The sequence below is a fragment of the Musca autumnalis genome, unplaced genomic scaffold, assembly GCF_047663935.1.
Source record: "Musca autumnalis isolate F117 unplaced genomic scaffold, ASM4766393v1 scaffold_3, whole genome shotgun sequence".
NCBI classification, from domain to species: Eukaryota; Metazoa; Arthropoda; class Insecta; order Diptera; family Muscidae; genus Musca; species Musca autumnalis.
The window spans coordinates 36,629,182-36,648,664 of NW_027411866.1; the positions used below are offsets into that span (position 1 = coordinate 36,629,182).

A 19,483-nucleotide genomic window follows, 5' to 3' on the forward strand; every position below is an offset into this window, starting at 1 on the left:
TGTTGTTTACATTTTCTAGCATTAGGATTAGCACATTTGGAGCAAGAGATTCAATATGTGTTTTCATTTACTCAAAATTTGTACAAATTGTTACTGGATGTTGTTCTTTTACTCTCCAGTGCTATGCAAAAGACATTTGTCGATTACAAGAAGTTACTGGACTTTTACAAATTTGTACAAATTATTGAGTAAACGAACACACCTAATGTTACAAAGACAAGTCGTGGATTTGTTTACATTTTGTAGCATTTGGATCAGCACATTTGGAGCAAGAGATTCAATGTTACAAATTACAAATTTTCATATTTTCTTATTGGTGTTTCTGTCAGGTCTATGTTCCGTATAGTTTTTCTCGTAAACTACGTTCTTGGATATTGTACATAGCTGCATAGTACGGTACGCTCATACCCAAATCTGGACTATTACATAAAAATATTGCCTTAACCATTTCTTCAGGTGTATAATCACGTCCTTTTCTTATAATCAAATTTTGAATTCTTATTCTTTTTCTTCTCCTGTATTCTGCAGCCATTTCTTCATCAGAAGCATTTTCTTCATATTCTTCAATCTGGCTTTCACGTGTTGCTTTAATCCTGCGTCCGAGAGTGCTTCTTGACACTTTAAAATATCTAGCGGCAAAGGTTATATTAAAACCTCCATCCATAACTGCCTCCATCGTTTTTGTAATCTTTTCTCTCTATCTTCCGCATCATCATAATCATAATTGTCCAAATTAAGCTCGCGCTCACCACCTTGACCTTGACCACCACCATCATCACCGCACTCAGCATCATCTTGACCATCGTCATCTTCGCTATCAGCATTTTGACCACTATCTTCATTGAATACAGCAAATAGTAAATTTTGAATGCTATCATCATCTTCAATATTATCATTCAATTCATCTGTATAATTCTGCTGATCATTATTTTTCAATGAAGGCGGTGGATCTCCATACTGATTTTCTAATGAAGGCGGCGGATCTCCATGCTGATTTTTCAATGAAGGTGGATCTCCAAGATGCTGACTTGGCACCACAGAAGGACAAGCGGGACAAGTGAAATATTCACTGGTCACGTGCGCTGTGAACTGTAGCATATGCAATGCTTTTGCAATATCAATATATTAATCTATGTATATCGATACTGCATTCGTCTTCATATATGAATTACATACATTAAAGGCTTTAAAATTGAATTTGGTGCGTCAAGGATGATACAGTCCTTCATAAATGTAGGGAAATCCCTGCTACGACAGTGGGCAGTCAAAAGTAGTTCATGTCTTTTCACCGCACATCCTTGTTGGCGTCTTCCTTGCGCCAACAGTTTAAAAAATCTTGAATAATATCACTGTGATATTCATTTTTTATTCTAAAAATGAGTAAATCGGTATATAAAAAATTATTTGTTTGTGACAAAGCAATACAAGCAAAACAATAATTGAATTTTCAGTATTCGTTTTCCTGAAAATCACATACAAATAAAACAATACAACAAAGAATTTTCAGTTTTCATTTTTTTTAATACAAACAAGCATTGCTTGAATTTTCTGTTTTCATTTTTTTTTTTTTTTGAAAATCACATACAAATAAAATAAACATAAAAAACAAATTAAAATAAAGGTAGGTTTGTTTTTATATAAATACGTATGTTCTGTGCAACAATAAAATATGTACAATAATCCAATAAATGCAATTGAATAAATGGGACGAACATTATTCCACAAAAAAATGCAACGCAAATGGAATGAAAGTGTAGTGAAAAAAGTGTAGTTTTAGAGTATCTCTCGGATCGTTTTAAAATTTTTTATTATTTTAGACAGTCAAAACTGATCGTGTGTAGCCAGCTTAAGCTTTCTTGCAAATATTTACTTTCATGGTATAGGGTATGTTCAGCTATATTACTATAAACCCTACATATAACATTGCATAACATTTCAGTAAAAAATCGGAAGAGACATCTTGAGGTTTATTGCGGATATTGCTCTTTGGAATAGAAAGACCCACTGTTCGAAGAAAACATTTCTCGGAAGAGACATCTTGAGGTTTATTGCGGATATTGCTCTTTGGAATAGAAAGACCCACTGTTCGAAGAAAACATTTATAGATTATCTTATTAAAAAGTCTGTTTTGAGGTTATGTTCATTAAATAGCTTCTTTTATTTCTAAAAAATCTTACTGTATACATTATTTTTAGTCCTTAGCATAAAATAAACAAAGTATTGTATACATACATACAGTATGCAAAGTTCATATTCGTACAAACTTCAAAAATGAATAAATTCGTTATTAATTCCATATTTTATATGCAAATATGACACAATTTATGGGGATTACTATAACGAAGAAAGATTTAAAAATAAGAAAATAAAGTTTTAATTTATTCCGTCATTTAGGTATAGATGGCGCCTGTGTGGGTGGCAAAGTTCGTATTCGTACACCTAGATGCACTATATATTTGTCGTATTTAAGGATTTTTAAAGCAAAATACCACCAATTTTTGTTGTTTTCTTCTTTTAGACTGCCTCAGCTGTAGAAAAATGTAAAAATAGCGATAATTTAATTAAACATTTTGCATGAATAAAAAGTCGGACGAACATCCGAAATACTTAAGAAAAATGTCAAAGAAACGATTAAGTATGGCAAATTTTTCTCGAATTTTGAACGGAAATAGCTAATAGCAGTCCTTCTGCAATAATATTCAAGGTCTTATATGAAAATAAATGTTGTCAGCGTTCGGAAATGCAACGAAACGTAATCCGGGTTAAGGCAACGTAAAGACATGTTTTGGTTTCTACGTCGTAAAAATCGCAATTTCTGTCTTATATCTGGCACAAAATGTATTGAAGTATTAGAATAGGGTTTCAAAAATCATTTTATATCGAAAACTGTAGAAAATTATGAGGAACAATCAAACTGTAGAAGTCTTTATACTGTCTCCGTGCGACTGAAGTTTTACGCTTACTATCACGAGGGTTACGATTGATAAAATTGCAAAAACAATGACTTTTATTTGTAGAAAATTATATTTTTTTACCAAACGGTCCTACATGAATGCATAAATGTCAAAAGAATTAAGTAAATTTGCCAAGAAAGAACGTGGTGTAACCTATTGAAGAAATGCATTATTTTCGGTGAAAATTTTGCTCTTAATTATCTATTTTTTCTCGTAATTTCCGATATGTCTTGACATAACAAGATTTTCGAAACCCTATTCTTATACTACAATACATTTTATGCCAAATATAAAACAGAACTTGCGATTTGTAGGACATATACACCAAAAATGTCATTACATTGCCTTAGCCGGGATTACGTTTCGTTGCATTTCCGAACGCTGACAACATTTATTTTCCTAGGAGACCTCAAATATTGTTGCAGAAGGACTGCTATTAGCTGTTTTCGTTCAAAATTAGAGAATAAAATACCATAGTTAATCGCATCTATCACATTTTTTCTAAGTATTTTGGATTTTCGTCCGACTTTTTATTCATGCAAAATATTTAATTAAATTATCGTTATTTTTACATTTTTCTACAGCAAAGGCACCTTATATGAAGAAAACAACAAAAATTGTTGGCATTTTGCCTCAAAAATCCTTAAATACCACAAATATATAGAGCTTCTAGGTGTACGAATACGAACTTTGCCACCCACACAGGCGCCATCTATACGTAAATGATGGAATAAATTAAAAATTTGTTTTGTTATTTTTAAATCTTTCTTTGTTATAGTAGTCCCTATCAATTGCATCATATTTGCATATAAAATATGGAATTAATAACGATTTTATTCATTTTTGAAGTTTGTACGAATATGAACTTTGCATACTGTATATCAAATATTTACAATTTTTTCTAAAACTATATAAGTACACTTTCACTGGATCAGGCAAGAGAAGTTTTCATGCTTAATATGGTTGGTGGTCCTATATCTCTAAAACTATAGACAACAATTACAAGTAACAATAAGCGAGATACTTATCTCTAAACTAATGTAGACAATTCATGCAATGATATGCTCGTGATATTGCTCATATCCAGTGTGGGTGGTAGGCCAGGACTAACGGAGCCACTGGCTTCTCGTGCCGCCGCCGCCGCACCCATTGGTGACAAACAATTGCCATTGGCAATGGGTTTAGGAGTGGGCGGTGTGGCCGTAGAAGGACGCATCATAAACGAGGAACTTAAGGCCGTCAGGGGATTAAAACTACCATGCGAATGATTGGGTGAGACTGGGGTAATCGATGTGGGATGCAAGAGATTGCTTATAGCCGATTGATTAAAATTCAAGTGCTGCGGATGATGATTTAGGAATTGAACTGGTGGTGTTAGGGGACCAATTTGTGATATCAATGACATGTGCTGCATTGCGGCTGGACTGCGATAGCTAATGGTTTTCTCCTTCTGCCAAACGAATACATTATGGACCATGGCAGCACCGCAAAATATGATGCCAATACCAATTAAGATACTGGTTATTATGGCTGGTGTTGAGTGGAAATGATTGAAGGTGTACAAAATTATGCCTGTAAGGGAAGGGAAAGGAAAGAAAATTTGAGGTTAAGTTTTTAAGTTTATATTTAAATTTTGCCGCACTTACCAGTTAAGAAAATGGGTATGGATATAAAGAAACCACCCACCGCACAAGTGCGACTTGTACTAGACTTTTCCAAATAACGATTGTCCCTAATAAAGAAGAAATAAAATAAAGATCGGGGTTAGGTGTTGTTTATTTAAAAAATCTAACTTCATTTCCTTACCTTCCATCAAACATCGGTGATCTCACCAACTTAACAGCAAACAAAAATTGTATTGCACACACCAACAGGCAACACAAGTTCAAAGAAAGCGATAGGGCACACAGGGCCAGCGTTACATCGTAGACAATAATAAAATCCTCTGGAGAGCTTCGTGTTAGGGCATCTTCTCTGGCATTTGGAGAAATTTTAAGCAGGAAAATTAAGGACAACAAAGCCAAAAGCAATGAAACTGCAAATATTAGAAATAAATTAGTTTCTTAAAACTTAACATAAACTCAAATCCACTTACCCAAACACAAAAGACCCAAACTTGTTAATGCCTCCCTCGGACCAGGACCATGTTTTGACTTATTGTGCATGGTTGTTACATTAGGATTTGTATAATTGGTGTAGTTTGTGTGTTGAGTGGTATTGTGGAGATTTGTGTGGTTGGCCAAGCCATTAGCACTGCAAGTTGCAGTAGCTGCGGCCGAAACACCCCCACCACCGCTACCATTATTGTTGTTATTGTTGCTGGCAGCAACATGAGCCAAGGCAATATGTTGATTTGTATAGGTGTGTAAATTGTTACCAATACCGCTGAGACCATTTGGTGGTGTCAAATGACTATTGATGGGGGTTACAGGTGTTGGTGCAGTGGTATTGCCATTACCATTTCCGGTAATTGTAGGTGGTGGTAGCAGGGGTGGTAATGGTGGTTGCTGCTGACCAGCAGCAGCACCAGATGCAGATGTTGTTTGTTGTATACCACCATTATTTGTAGTTGCTACCACCGATGCAGATGTAGGTGGTGGAGGTAACGGTGGCAGTGAGGCAATATTCAATAACGTCGATAACCTTGGTCCCCCATTTGCATTGGTGGTATTTGTTGGTGTCCCCGTTTTGGCAGATGTCTGTAAACTTGCCGAGCTAAGGGTTGAAATGTTTAAAGGCTGTTGTGGCCTTAAGTGTATACTACGTGCCGGTCCCGTTGATCCATTGTTACCGTTACGCACTTGACCATTAGCAGGTCCGCCGCCGCCGCCAGCATTTGAAGTATGTTTCAGCATTTAGAATGAGCACAGACGGGAGAGAATGCAATCTGGAATGGTTGTTTTCTTATTTCTTTTTTACATTGTGAGAATGGTGAACGATCTGTAAGACAAAAAGATTGGTTGGAGGGGGAGAATGTGAGTAAGGAATATAGTTTAAGTAAGAAATATAAAACAAAGTAGAAATTCCTTGATATCCTTAACATGTTTACATAAGATATTTTTGTCAATGAATTTTATATGACAATTCCATTGAGTGTATGTCAAATAAGAACTCAACTGAAATCCACAGGATTTCGTAAATGTAAACGTATTCTTCATTTTTTGGGATCTATTTAATGTATATGCAATGTAATTGAGAATTTAAACCCACTGGATTTTCAAAATGCAGTAAAATGTAAACGTAATACATATATTTTATTAAAAGGGTATGTTCAGTGATATTACTTCTTTTGATTAGACGCCAAGACGTTCATTAGATCAGTAATATTAGGGAAACACTTTGGGGGACCTTTTCTAAGCTTCGTCTAGGAAATTTCAAAAGACTTATAGAGCTCTTATGTAAAAATTCTTACAAATATTTACTTTTGTGCTGGGGTATGTTCAGTAATATTACTAATAACACTACAAATAACATTGTTATTGAACACGGTAGTGACGTTGAACATTGAGTTATCGCTAATATTGGAAGAAACGTTCTTTGGAATATAAAGACCCACTGGAGTACCATTGTAGTGTCAATACACACATCTTTGTTCCAGAGATCGTTTCATTACAACATTGGGTGTGTTCAGTAATTTTAACGAAACCCTTTGGAGAGTACTATTTAAGCCTCTTCTAGGTAACTTATAGGTAAATGATTGAAACAGATTCTCCTTTTTCAATGAATTTCCAGCGATTTCCAGCAACTTTTATTTGCAATATAAACCTGTATCGAGTGTTATTATAGGTTGGTTTTGGAACTCCTTTTGCGTAATTTAAGTATATTTGCATATTTTGACGGAATATTGTTTTGGGGACCAATAGCAAGAGATTTGCACAAACAACCGTATAATTTTTACATAATTTGTTGCCATAATCGAACAATGAATATGAAATTTTTTGCAATTTTGGCCTTTGAAAAACATTTGTTGTCTAACTGTACATACATTTGCCGTTTGTCTCCCAGATGTCCATCATTTTTGCACAGAAAGTAGGGTTAACAAAATTTTGACATTTTTGTAAAAATTAGTGAGATAATAATTTAAATGTATTGAAAACAAAAGAACATGAACAACAATAAAATATGTGAATGGAAAACAAAAAGAAATCGATGATTTTCATTCATAATTTTACAACTGTTTTTGCAGTTTTCGGGATGGCTAAGTCACACAGGCAAGTTTTGGTTTTTTGACAATCAATATATGAACTCAACTGTCCTGTCATGTGTAAACGCAGCGTTAAGGAATTCATCGATTTGCTCAATCTAGTCTCAATGGAAATTCTAGAGCCTAATGCCTTGTTCATACTGACGGTAATTCGCTCTCTATTCGTTGTTCTTGCCAAAATCATGTATTAATTACTTAATTTTGCATACAAAACCTATTAATTTACATCTACGGAGCAGACCGACAAACAAAGATTTTAGGAAATTTTGGATAGTGTAAATATAAATCTAGTTATTAAACCATCTGCCTTAAATCTCGTATGTAATTGTATTTTCTTTCATCATTCTCCACTTTTGGCATGTAAACTCTTTGTAAGGACAGACTACAATTTGCGCTGTGCACGACAACCATAGCTAAAATGGCAACAATTAAAGTCGTCGGCTGGCTATATTGCCTTCTATGCAACATGCTACCGTTTTGTTGCAGTTTCTATTTTTTCTTTATCTTATATTGCCATAGGCTTGAGATTAGATTTTTGGCAAGGCTTTTTGTAAGTTAGTATGATATTAGGGTGAAATGAGATTATCCGGGCAATCACGAATACTTCCCTCGGAATTTGTTAAAAATATTCCCTTTTTGGACATAAATATGGAAATAAAAAGTTTTGAAATTGGGGAAAGGGACAAAATTTCGCATGGAATTTTTATTTAAGCTGGGTACTCATTATGAGTTTTGAATGACAGCTTTGTTGTTGCTTGCTAGTGTGGCCGTTCATTTTTGTCATTCATCATGCAACCGCAAAATGTTTTGTGGTTGCTGGACGGTTTGTCAGTTATCGATAATTTCGAAATATCGTCATTCAAAACTGACAATGGGTACGCAGCTTTATGCTGGAGTTCATTGTGAAAAACATAGTATATTACAAAGACATAAATACAACAAGATAAGACATTTCTTTTGCTATCATTCTTCAGTGAATGGCTTTTGAATTTAACATAATGTTATGTTACGATATGGTGATATAACATTTTTTTCTTTTATACATTTTTACGTATTTAACCGAATTTACCGATCCAATTGACATGGAATTATTCTTGAATAGATCCTTGAATTCATAAATTTCGTTTCTGATACCATTACATGAAATGTGCCTCCTTGGTTGCGATTTTGAATTAACTGCAACCTGTTAAGGGTAATGTTTCTATACAAAGTTTCGTAAACATTTTTTTGTTGCATGCATTTTGTCAGGTCTTTATTACTTTATGTCTTTGTATATTATGAGATTATAGGTCTTTATACCACGTTTACATATAACAGGATTTAATAAACACACTGGATTTCAAATGGGGTGACGTAGGGGATGGAATATACCAAGGAACGGTCCTGAGCGGTTTTAACATGGTAAAGCCCAGGATTTATCATGGTCCCCCTTTCATCTCAAGTGGACACTGACCTACCGGTGGTGTCACCTGGGGAAATGCCTTAAACACCCGATAAAGGTAGTGAGCTAAAATGTGCCGCGCATTCGCCCATAAGAACGTTAAAAACTTGGGTTTACTTTTTTTTCGGTTTAGTAACCCTCCCCTAGAAAAAACAGCCTACTATGAAAAAACTAAAGAAAGGAAAAACATACCCCTCTAATGTTGACGAACCCCGCAAACGTTTTAAGGACCATGATCTACGAATCTGCACCTGGAATTTTCGCACTCTTTATAGAGAAGGTGCAGTCTTCGCATTGGCAGACGTACTTGAAGAGTACAAGGCCGATATTACTGCCATACAGGAAATACGATGGATTGGGAAAGGCGTGAAAACAACACCGGAAAGGCGTCAAAACAACACCTAAAGGTGACGCACTGTATTAAAGCTGCCATGACGTAAAGCATGAGTTTGGTTGCGGATTCGTAGTTAGTCGGAGACTTAAACATCTGGTATCCAGATTCACCCCAGTGTATGAAAGACTTGCTGCAATTCGAATAAAAGCTAAATTCTTCAACATCAGCTTTATTTGCGCTCATGCTCCCACTGAAGAAAAGGACGAACAGACCAAAGATATATTTTACGAGCGCTTAGAAGCAACATATGACCGTTGCCCTGCTCACGGCATTAAAATCATTCTAGGCGATTTTAATGCCAAAATTGGAAAGGAGAATATCTTTGGCCCAACAGTCGGGAAATTCAGTCTCCACAGTGAAACATCTGACAATGGTATGAGGCTGACTTTACAGCTGCAAAAAACATGGCAGTTAGCAGTACCAGATTTATTCATCTCGATATTCAAAAGGGCACCTGGCTGGCATTCATTCTCCAGATCAGAAAACGAGAAATCAAATTGATCTTGTTGTGATAGATAGAAGACATTCATCGAGCGCGTTGGATGTACGATCGTTCCGAGGCGCAAACATTGATTCGGACCACTACCTTGTTGCAGCAAAGGTACGCACCCGCTTAAACGTAGCAAACAAAGTACGAACAGACAAAACGCGGAAGTTGGACATCGATATGCTGCAAACACAACAGATAGCCACAGCATATTCCACTCAACTAGCCCAATTGCTTAATGAGAGCACTCCTTGTCCCGATAACATAACACCATGGCAAAATATTGCCCACTCCATGCAAACAGCCGCAAAATCCATACTTGGATACCAGAGATCTCCACAAAGGAATTCATGGTGTGACATGAATGAATGGTACGGCATATAGCGCTACTTTACAATCAGTAGCAACACGTAGCGCTCGAGAGAGATATCGGGAGAAAAGGACAGAAGAGAAACGTCTTTTCGGCAAGAAAAAGAGAGAAATGGAAAAGCGGGAGTGTGAAAAAATCGAGATGTACATGAGCCTGAAGTCCGAAAATTCTACCAAAGAGTCAAGCATCAAACTGATGGCTTTGGTACAGTCACATCCTCCTGTAGAAACCAGCAAGGTAATCTGGTAACAGATGCTGATAGCGTGCTCAGGATATGAAAGGAACATTTCTCCTATCTGCTGGTATCCAATAGTAGCGAAGACGATGATACCACAGATCCAATCCCAGAAGATGGTATAGAATGTATACCACCCGGCCAAGTTGAGGTACACGCAGAGAAAAAAATATGATTGATCCAACAATATTCGAAGAGTAAAATATGTATTGTAAAGATATTGTTAAATTCCAAATGTAGTATTGTGATTCCAACAATTGGGTTTTGTTAAATCCAAAAATTGTTTTTGTCAACTGGACAATAGTTCTCTCTTTTCTTCGAAAATTTTTTTCTCTTCTCTCGCTATTCGATGCCGTGTTGAAAAAAACAATTGTGGTGAGTTTTGTTTGTATAACATGATGCCTTTATCTTTGTTTTTGTGTGTATATATATCAGTGTTAATCACCACTGGGCTCGCGAGCCGTGTCTGTGTGAACACATACAATCTCAATTGTGGTGAGTTTGAACGCTACTCTCCCCAGCGATCATCTTCTTTGTTTTAGCAATGAATTAACGCACACGATGTTTATCTATAGAGGGAAATATAATCTCGTGTGTGTGCCCAACACAAACGCAGCGGTTGAATTTGTTGTTGCTGGTGAACACTGATATATATCAACAAGGAGACTCTTGTTTTTATTTGTTTCTGCTTTGTTTCATTCTTCTATCTTCATTGAGCTTTGAGGTTTGGTGTTATACCGGAGTTTGTTATGGTGTTTAATTATTCCTTATGTTGTGGTGGGTGCTTGTGGCTTTTTGTTTGTCTTTGTTGTCAGCCAATGCAGCAAACTATGTATTGTGTTCATCAATAATTGCAATATTATACGCGACATTTATATCCAAGTTATGTGAAAAGTGTATATGAGAAGTATATACACTCAAATCAAAAATTTCTGGGCTGGTTTTCTGGGTTGACAATAGTTTTTGTAAACAAAATTAGATTATGATAGTTCCTACAATCGGTATTGTTAACGATTTTTACAATATTGCGCAAATTCGAAAGTTGTTTTTGTTTTCTATGTTTGGAACAAAAGATGATATTTTTGGATTTGGATTACAATGTTTGAACAAAACAAATACATTTTTGGAACCAAAACAGATATTTTTGTTCCAACAAAAGCTAAAAATATTTTTTCTCTACGTGTAAAGACAGCAATAAACCGGTTGAATAATAATAAGGCAGCAGGAGCTGATGGCCTACCAGCCGAGCTGTTTAAAACCGGAGGCGACACGCTGATAAGGTGCATGCATTTGCTAGTTAGATCCATCTGGCAGGAAGAACGAGTACCCGACGATTGGAACCTGAGTATCCTGTGTCCCGTCCATAAGAAAGGAGATAAGACTTTATGCTCCAACTATAGGGGCATAAGTCTTCTCCCTATCGCCTACAAGATAGTGTCAGGGATATTGTGCGAACGACTAAAGCCAATGATCAACGAAATAATTGGACCATACCAATGTGGCTTTACACCTGGCAAGTCCACCATTGACCAGATATTTACCCTGCGGCAAATCCTGGAGAAGACCCAATCGATTATAAAGCAGCATTCGACAGTTCCCTCCGATCAAAGGTATTCCATGCAATGTCTGAATTTGGTATCACCGCAAAGCTCATCCGGCTTTGTAAGATGACTTAAACTGATACTAGGTCCTCAGTTAAAATTGGAAAGAACCTCTCCGAACAGTTCAGTACCAAAAGAGGTTTCAAACAAGGAGCCTTTCGTGTGACCTATTCAACATTTTGCTGGAAAAGGTAAATTCGAGATGCAAATGTCAAAAGAAATGGCACAATTTACACCAATAGCCACATGTTACTTGCCTATGCTGATGACATAGACATCATGGGACGATCAGTAAAGGAAGTAACTGATACCTTTAGGAAGGTCGAAGCAGAATCTGCGAAAGTGGGTCTGGCGGTAAACGGCGAAAAGACCAAATTGATGGTGTCGACGCGCAAAGCGTCCATAGAGTTCGGACCAACTGTGAAAGTTGGTACCTATAATTTTGAGGTAGTTAAAGACTAGGCCATATCATAAGAATGAGCGATGATGAACCCGCTAAAAAGGCGTATGAATACATGCCACATGGCGGTGCACGCAGAATCGGCAGGCCTAAGCTTCCATGGAGCATACAAGTGGATGAAGAAATGAAAAGGCGCGGTATTCCAGAAAGCGAAGCGAAAACCAGAGAGAATTGGAGATCTTTTCTTAGTTCGGTCTATGGAACAAATGTTCTGTAATGGGTCAGCTAAGTAAGTAAGTAGGATTTCAAATGTCAAACCCATTGCATATACGTCAAATAAAATCTCATCGGAAATCCAGTACTCTTAGTTCCGGTCCACACCATGAAAGTTTTTAATGAAATTCACTCTAGAAAACTTTTACACAACAAATTTGGTCAATTCAGTGCAAAAAAAGAAAAATGCTATAAAACCTAAATGACTGTTTTTGCCTTATCAGTAATTTATTTAACAGATACATATTCAATGAAATTGAGAACTTAAATAATGCGTTTCATTACAACTACTACTTTGATGTAGTCTTGCTCTTTTATTCTTTTTTCAGAAATGACGCCCAACTTCACTGAAACGTTGGATGTGTTTTCAGATTTACAGATTGTTTTAATAGCGTAACTTATGTTATAAATAAAAAAGACTTTGCCTCCACCCTATTCTTCTTCTTCTTTATTTGCCGATCCGCATTCGGATTTTGGCGATCATACAATAACAAATTAAGTATTTTTAGCTGTATATATATATGTTTATGAATATGTTGTGATAAATTATTCAGCAATGGTGATCTCTCTATTCCTCGCATCGTTGATAAGGCTTCTTTCATCTGGTTGATTTGTCCACTCCAAAATGTTTTTAATCCAGGATATTTCTCTTCTTCCTCTTGGCTTCAATTTGATGATTTGATTTGATGACATAATACTTTTCGTTTCTCATTATGTGCCCCATATAGGATATGTTCCTACTTTTTATGACATCAAGAAGTTGTCGTTTAGTGTTCATTCTTCTCAGGACTTCTTCATTTGGTACTCGGTCGGCCGAAGGAATTTTCAGAGTTCTGCGATAAATCCACATTTCAAATGCGTTCAATTTTTGTTCGTCTATTGATTTTATTGTCCATGTCACGGCAGCATATAGTAGAGTGGACCATATATAACAATTTATGAAGCGCATTTTTGTTGTAATGTTGACGTCATGACTTGTTAATATTTTGCGATGGTTAAAAAAGGATTGCCTAGCTACTTCTATACGGCATTTTATCTCTCTCAAGGCATCCCATGGTCATTTATAACGACCCCAAGATATTTAAAACTCCTTACCCGTTCTATTTCGTCATTTGTTATTTTCAATGATGTGTTGTTTTCGTAATTTTTTCTACTTATTACCATATATTTCGTTTTCTTAATGTTAATCTTAAGACCGTATAATTCGCTTTTTTGAGTGAGTTAACCAGTATCTGTAGACCGTATAGGCTAGTGGCAATTAATGTTGTGTCGTCGGCGTATCGTATATTGTTTATTAATTCAGAGTAATTCACCCTTACGCCAATTTGCTCGTTTTCAACAGCTTCTTGAAATATTTTGTTGGAGTATAAATTAAATAACAGAGGTGATAGGATACACCCTTGTCTAACGCCTTTGGATATTGGGATATTGTCAGTGAGTTCTCCATCTACTTGAATGCTTGCAGTTTGTTGCCAATAAAGGTTTTTTATGCATCTTATTTCCTTTTCTGTTATTCCGGTATCCATCAAGATATCCATAATTTTTTCATGTCTGACCGTATCGAAAGCTTTTTCGTAGTCGACGAAACATAAGAATATATCTTTTTGAACATCTCTACATTTTTGAATAAGGACTTGAATACTTAGTAGTGCGTCTCGCGTTCCCATGCCTTCTTTGAAACCGAATTGTGTTCTCCCCATATTTGGCTCACACTTAGGGTAGATTCTTTTATGTAGTATTTTAATGAATATTTTTTGGGGCAAGACACATTAGTCTAATTAGTCTATAATCACCGCATTTTCTGGCATGTGCATTTTTTGGTATAGCTATAAATGTAGATTTTAACCAGTCGTCGGGGTATTGTCCTGTATCGTAAACGTGATTGAAGAGTTTCAACAGTAGTTGTATATTGTTTCCTTCTATTAATTTCAAAATCTCTGCGGGTATTTCATCAGGGCCGACGTTCTTCTTATCTTTCATTGACTGAATTGCCGATTTGACTTCATCTTCCGTGATCGGGTTTCCTGTTATGTCTGATTCAGTATTTGTGTTATTTTCTGGCCTTTCATCATCAGTGAATGTTGTTTTGATATATTTGTGCCAAACACTTTTTATTTCTTTGGTCTCGAAGACAGCTTTACTGTTTTCGTCGACAAGTAGAGCCGGATGAGTTTTGCGGCATATTCCGGAAGCTTCTTTTAATTTCTTGTGTAGGTTGAAATCGTCGTGTAGTCGGTGTAGCCTTTCGATTTCTTCACATTGTTTGTTAAGTTGAGCGTTCTTTGCAGCTCGTGTGGCGTTTCTAAGCTCTTGGTTTATTTCCCAGCAAATTTCATAGTTGGTATTTTTGTGTATTTTTCGCTTTTGGCGAATTTCGAGGATTTCTGTTGTTATCCAAGGTTCTTCTTTTCGGGTGGTTTTTGTCCCTAATATAGTTGAAGTTGTTTTAAAGACAGTTTTCATTTCATTCCACAACTGCTCAGTGCATTGTCTGTTGGCGTTATTAACTAGGCGTTTACACCAGACAGTTTGTCTTCAAATACAACTCTGATGTACTAACACATACATACATTTGTCGTTTTTCTCCCAGCTGTCCATCATTTTTTCACAGACAGTAAGGAAGACAAATTTTTGACATTTTTGTAAAAATAAGTGAGATAATAATTGAAATGGGTTGAAAACAAAAGAACATGAACAAAAACAAAATATGTAAATGGAAAACATTTTCATTCAAAATTTTACAACTATTTTTGCAGATGTCGGGACGCCTACGTCACACAGGCAAGTTGTGGGATTTTGACAATCAATACATGAAGTCGAGTTTGTCTTCGGACGGCTCACAGCACAGACATAAATTTCTATTGAATTCACGCCTACGGGCATAAAAAATTGACAAAATGCCGGTGTTAAGTTCTCGCTTGGCACCCCACGTGTTTTAATTATCAAGGATTTATTCCTAAATATACGATTTCTTCGCAGAAGAAGACTTCGTAGCTTCCAAGTGCTATAAAGCCGACTTTTACAAAATTCACTTAACTATTATATAAAACAACGAAAATTCGTAAAGAAATAAAATCCGATCGGATTAACAAAGAAAAGTAGACAAGGTCTACATAATTGGTGATGGCTTTAAACTCCCGCACAACTAGGGAGTAGGCCAAGGAGAATTATCTCTTAATTTAATTCGGAAAAAAATACATGAAGTCAACTGTCCTGTCATTTGTAAACGCAGGGTAAGTTTGGCGTTTATAAATTCTTTTACCCTTTCTTTTGTGGATGGGTCCTCTAGTTTTTCTAGATTAAGTTTAGTTTTTGGAGTCTTTTTTCTTGGCATTCCAAGTCTTTTTCGCATTTTGCATAATAAAAGATTATGGTCGGAAGGGACGTCCGCTCCGGGATATGTGGAGCATGTTACAACACAAGAACAGTAGCGTCGATTTATTAGTATATAGTCAATTTGATTTCTAACTGGATTTTCTGTACTATCTTGTTGCGTTCTAGGGTGATGGCAAAATAGAGTATTTACTATTTTCATGTTGTGTTCTTGGCAAATTGTATGAGCCTGTCCCCTCTTTCATTTCTGCTGCCTAGTCCAAATTTTCCCGTCATATCCGCTGTTTCTATATTTCCTACCTTAGCGTTGAAATCGCCTTGAACAATCCTGATTTCGTGAGGTTTTGTCATTTTCATGAGTTGTTCAACATCGCTGTAAAATTTTTCTATTTCCTCGGTATTTGAAGCACACGTTTGTGCATAGACTTGGATAATATTCATATTAAGTGGTTTTGCACATATTTTTATCATCATCACTCTATCGGATAATGGGATATATCCATTTATGCAGTCTGCTATCTTATTTTCCACAATGATTGCAACACCTCTCCCGTGAACGTCATCGTAGTTTCCCGAGTGATATATTTTAGTATGCTGTGACCTAAATTCGGTCCGCCATGTTTCACTGATTCCTAGTATATCTATATTCAGTGTTTTCATTTCATCTATGCTGTTGTTTAGTTTTCCAGGTTCGTATAGACTACTTACATTCCATGTTCCGATATTTATATTTGTTTTATTTTTTCCTCCGGGGATTCTTAGCACCCTCGTTTTGCCGGAGACTGATACTATGTTTACATTTACGAAATCCACTCGATTTCATCTGTCAATTCCTTTGTGTATACGTCAAATGAAAACTCATCTGAAATCGATTGGATTTCATTTGACATTTGAGCAATGGAATTGACAGTTGAAATCGAGTGGAGGGTTTCGTAAATGTAAACATAGTATGAGGGCCGTATATTATCTATTGTATTCATTGCATTTGTATGATTTTTCTAGGGATGTTACTTTAGTGGTTTCCCGTGGCCTTTTAAAGGGTTTATAGTTTTCCTTCTTTCGTTCAGCCGCTCCTATGAAGTACAGACGATGTTTGCAGCCGCCAAAACTTGGACAGACGCTGCATTTTTTCTTTTTTTTTTTTTTTTTGGTCCACTTCGCATATTTTATTTCTGGGGTACCCGCCATATCTGATGAGCATTCCCCTATCCACCAAGGCGTCCGATGGGAGAAAAAAGAGGAAAAAAACAACTCCGTACTCCACCCTATTACACACCCTAAAGTGTCGTTGTTGTGTTACACTTTGATTTAATGTTTTTAATTAACTATTTAACGTTACAATTGTAATTTTCTTCCGCTACTCTTTATTTGCAACGAAGACGACGACGACGACGAATACAACAACTACAATCACTTGCCTTAGCATCATTTTCTTTTTTTCTTGGTAAAAATCTGTTTCTTCATCGTTCAATGAGAATGTTGTTACTGTCTCCTCCTCTCCATTGACTTTCATTTGATTTTTCCTGGTAATTTTCCAGTTTTTCCATTAAACCATTTTTTTTTGCAACAACAGCAATCTTGTTTCCCTTTTTGTAGTTGTTTAGTTGGATTTGTTGGGAGAGTGAGAGATTGTTTTTGTTCCCTTCTATGGCATTGTTGCAATTCAACAGGTAATTCAAATGTGTGGCGAAACCAGATATGACTTAACAACAACACCATCAATAACATCAAACAGTGGTTACAATGATCTACCGGTTACGGCGGCGGCGGCGGCTCGGTTATGATCAAACAAGTGCATCCTATATCACGTCTCTGGTTTTGTGCGTGTTTTTTGATATTCCACAGTCAGTCAGGCGTAACTAATTTATATGAACTTGAACTTCAGCGTGAAAATGTGTGGAATCTGTTGTCATATGTTTCCGGTATGGTATGGAATGCATAAAGTACAATTGTAACTTGTAAAGTAGGTGTGAAAATGTGTTGTGTGTGTTTTTGACATGTCAAAATGAATTTCACGCATTCATTTAGTTGTTAGAAGTATTTGTGTCATGTCAATCATGAAGAGACAAAGGAGAGAAATTTTGGTACAAAGTTACAAAGATTCGAAATCTTATTCAGCTTCATACTCATAATTCTAAAGGGCAAAACTCAATGGATCTTTTTGCTTATTTCATCCGCTTTGCTTTCTTGACTAAAGCCGAAAACACAATCAACGTTTCAGTAAAGTTGGGGGGTTATATCTGATAAAAGAATAAAAGAGCAAATGCAATATAGATCGTATTTCTATGTATTCTTTTATCTGAAATGACGCCCAACTTTAATGAAACGTTGGATGTATTTTTGACTTAAATCATTTCTGGTAAAAGAATTAAGAATGACAGAATCAAATTCGAACCAGGTTGCCCATTATCTTTCAGTCTTTTACCAGCATTTACTTTAGGAAATTTTCTTTCCAACAATTGTCAGTTTGTTGGAGAGAGAGGGGGGTGAGGCATATGGGAACCCTTGACCTATTACAAAAATCACTCACCGAAAAACTCACAAAACTGACACAAAGAAAATTGCCTTCAACAAACCTGGACTTTGATGTCAGTGTGAAATGGCGCTTGCATTAGAACTTGTTGCTGCTGGCTTATACACCGTTTGCACTTAAACGGCGTTGGCATTAGAGTTTTTTGCCGGGTTAACCTTCTTTATGAGGATTTATTGACGTTGGCGCTATGGAATTGACATTTGATCCGGTTAAGTGCAAACGGAGTATAAAGACGTTTAAAACCTGCAATATACTAATAGCGCATTTACATGATGTGGTCATGGCTTATGTTGTATAAAGAATGTGATTGGGGAAGGAGGATGGATTGTATGAGAGAGAGGAAGATCGGTTTCGCACGAACTAAAGGCTACTTCTATTCTATAGAAGTCCCCTAAAGGCGACTTCTATTCTATAGAAGTCCCCTAAAGGCGACTTCTATTCTATAGAAGTCCCCTAAAGGCGACTTCTATTCTATAGAAGTCCCCTAAAGGCGACTTCTATTCTATAGAAGTCCCCTAAAGGCGACTTCTATTCTATAGAAGTCCCCTAAAGGCGACTTCTATTCTATAGAAGTCCCCTAAAGGCGACTTCTATTCTATAGAAGTCCCCTAAAGGCGACTTCTATTCTATAGAAGTCCCCTAAAGGCGACTTCTATTCTATAGAAGTCCCCTAAAGGCGACTTCTATTCTATAGAAGTCCCCTAAAGGCGACATCTATTCTATAGAAGTCCCCTAAAGGCGACTTCTATTCTATAGAAGTCCCCTAAAGGCGACATCTATTCTATAGAAGCCCCCTAAAGGCGACTTCTATTCTATAGAAGCCCCCTAAAGGCGACTTCTATTCTATAGAAGTCCCCTAAAGGCGACTTCTATTCTCTAGAAGTCCAATAAGGGCGACTTCTATTCTATAGAAGTCCCCTATAGAAGTCGTAAATTTTTAACGACAAATTAAATTTACCGCAACTTGTTTTAAACATTTATGTTCGATCAGCCGCACATATGCATCTACCCTGACTATTGTGATATGTTTGAAATCAACAAAAAATAAGTGTAAACAACTGGGTGTTTTTCAGGATTTGGTTAAATCCAGTGGATTTCGGAACATGAATGCAAACCAACTATAAGACCCATAAAGACTTTTATTCTATAGAAGCTCCCTTCTACCTAAAGGCCATTTCTATTTTTTTGTGTGAATGCTATTTGACCACACACGTTGTGTCTATTGCATGAAATGCCTTTAATAAAAACAATGCTTGCC

At 36.4% G+C, this 19,483-nt stretch overlaps 1 protein-coding gene across 3 annotated transcripts in view; it reads right to left on the reverse strand.

The window, feature by feature from the left end:
* Nucleotides 1–3,460: 3,460 nt before the first annotated feature.
* LOC141397512 (uncharacterized) overlaps nucleotides 3,461–19,483 on the reverse strand; it is a 51,033-nt gene continuing 35,010 nt past the window's right edge. For 2 of the 3 annotated variants that reach the window (XM_073973883.1, XM_073973882.1), the window contains 4 exons: nucleotides 5,050–5,894; nucleotides 4,761–4,989; nucleotides 4,601–4,686; nucleotides 3,461–4,526 (listed from right to left, as the gene is read on the reverse strand). In XM_073973883.1, coding sequence (XP_073829984.1) covers nucleotides 3,985–4,526; nucleotides 4,601–4,686; nucleotides 4,761–4,989; nucleotides 5,050–5,809 — 1,617 coding nt within the window. In that variant the 5' untranslated portion in view covers nucleotides 5,810–5,894 and the 3' untranslated portion in view covers nucleotides 3,461–3,984. Of the gene's footprint in view, nucleotides 4,527–4,600; nucleotides 4,687–4,760; nucleotides 4,990–5,049; nucleotides 5,895–6,238; nucleotides 6,332–19,483 lie in introns of those variants that run through there. The other variant, XM_073973884.1, reaches the window with a different exon arrangement.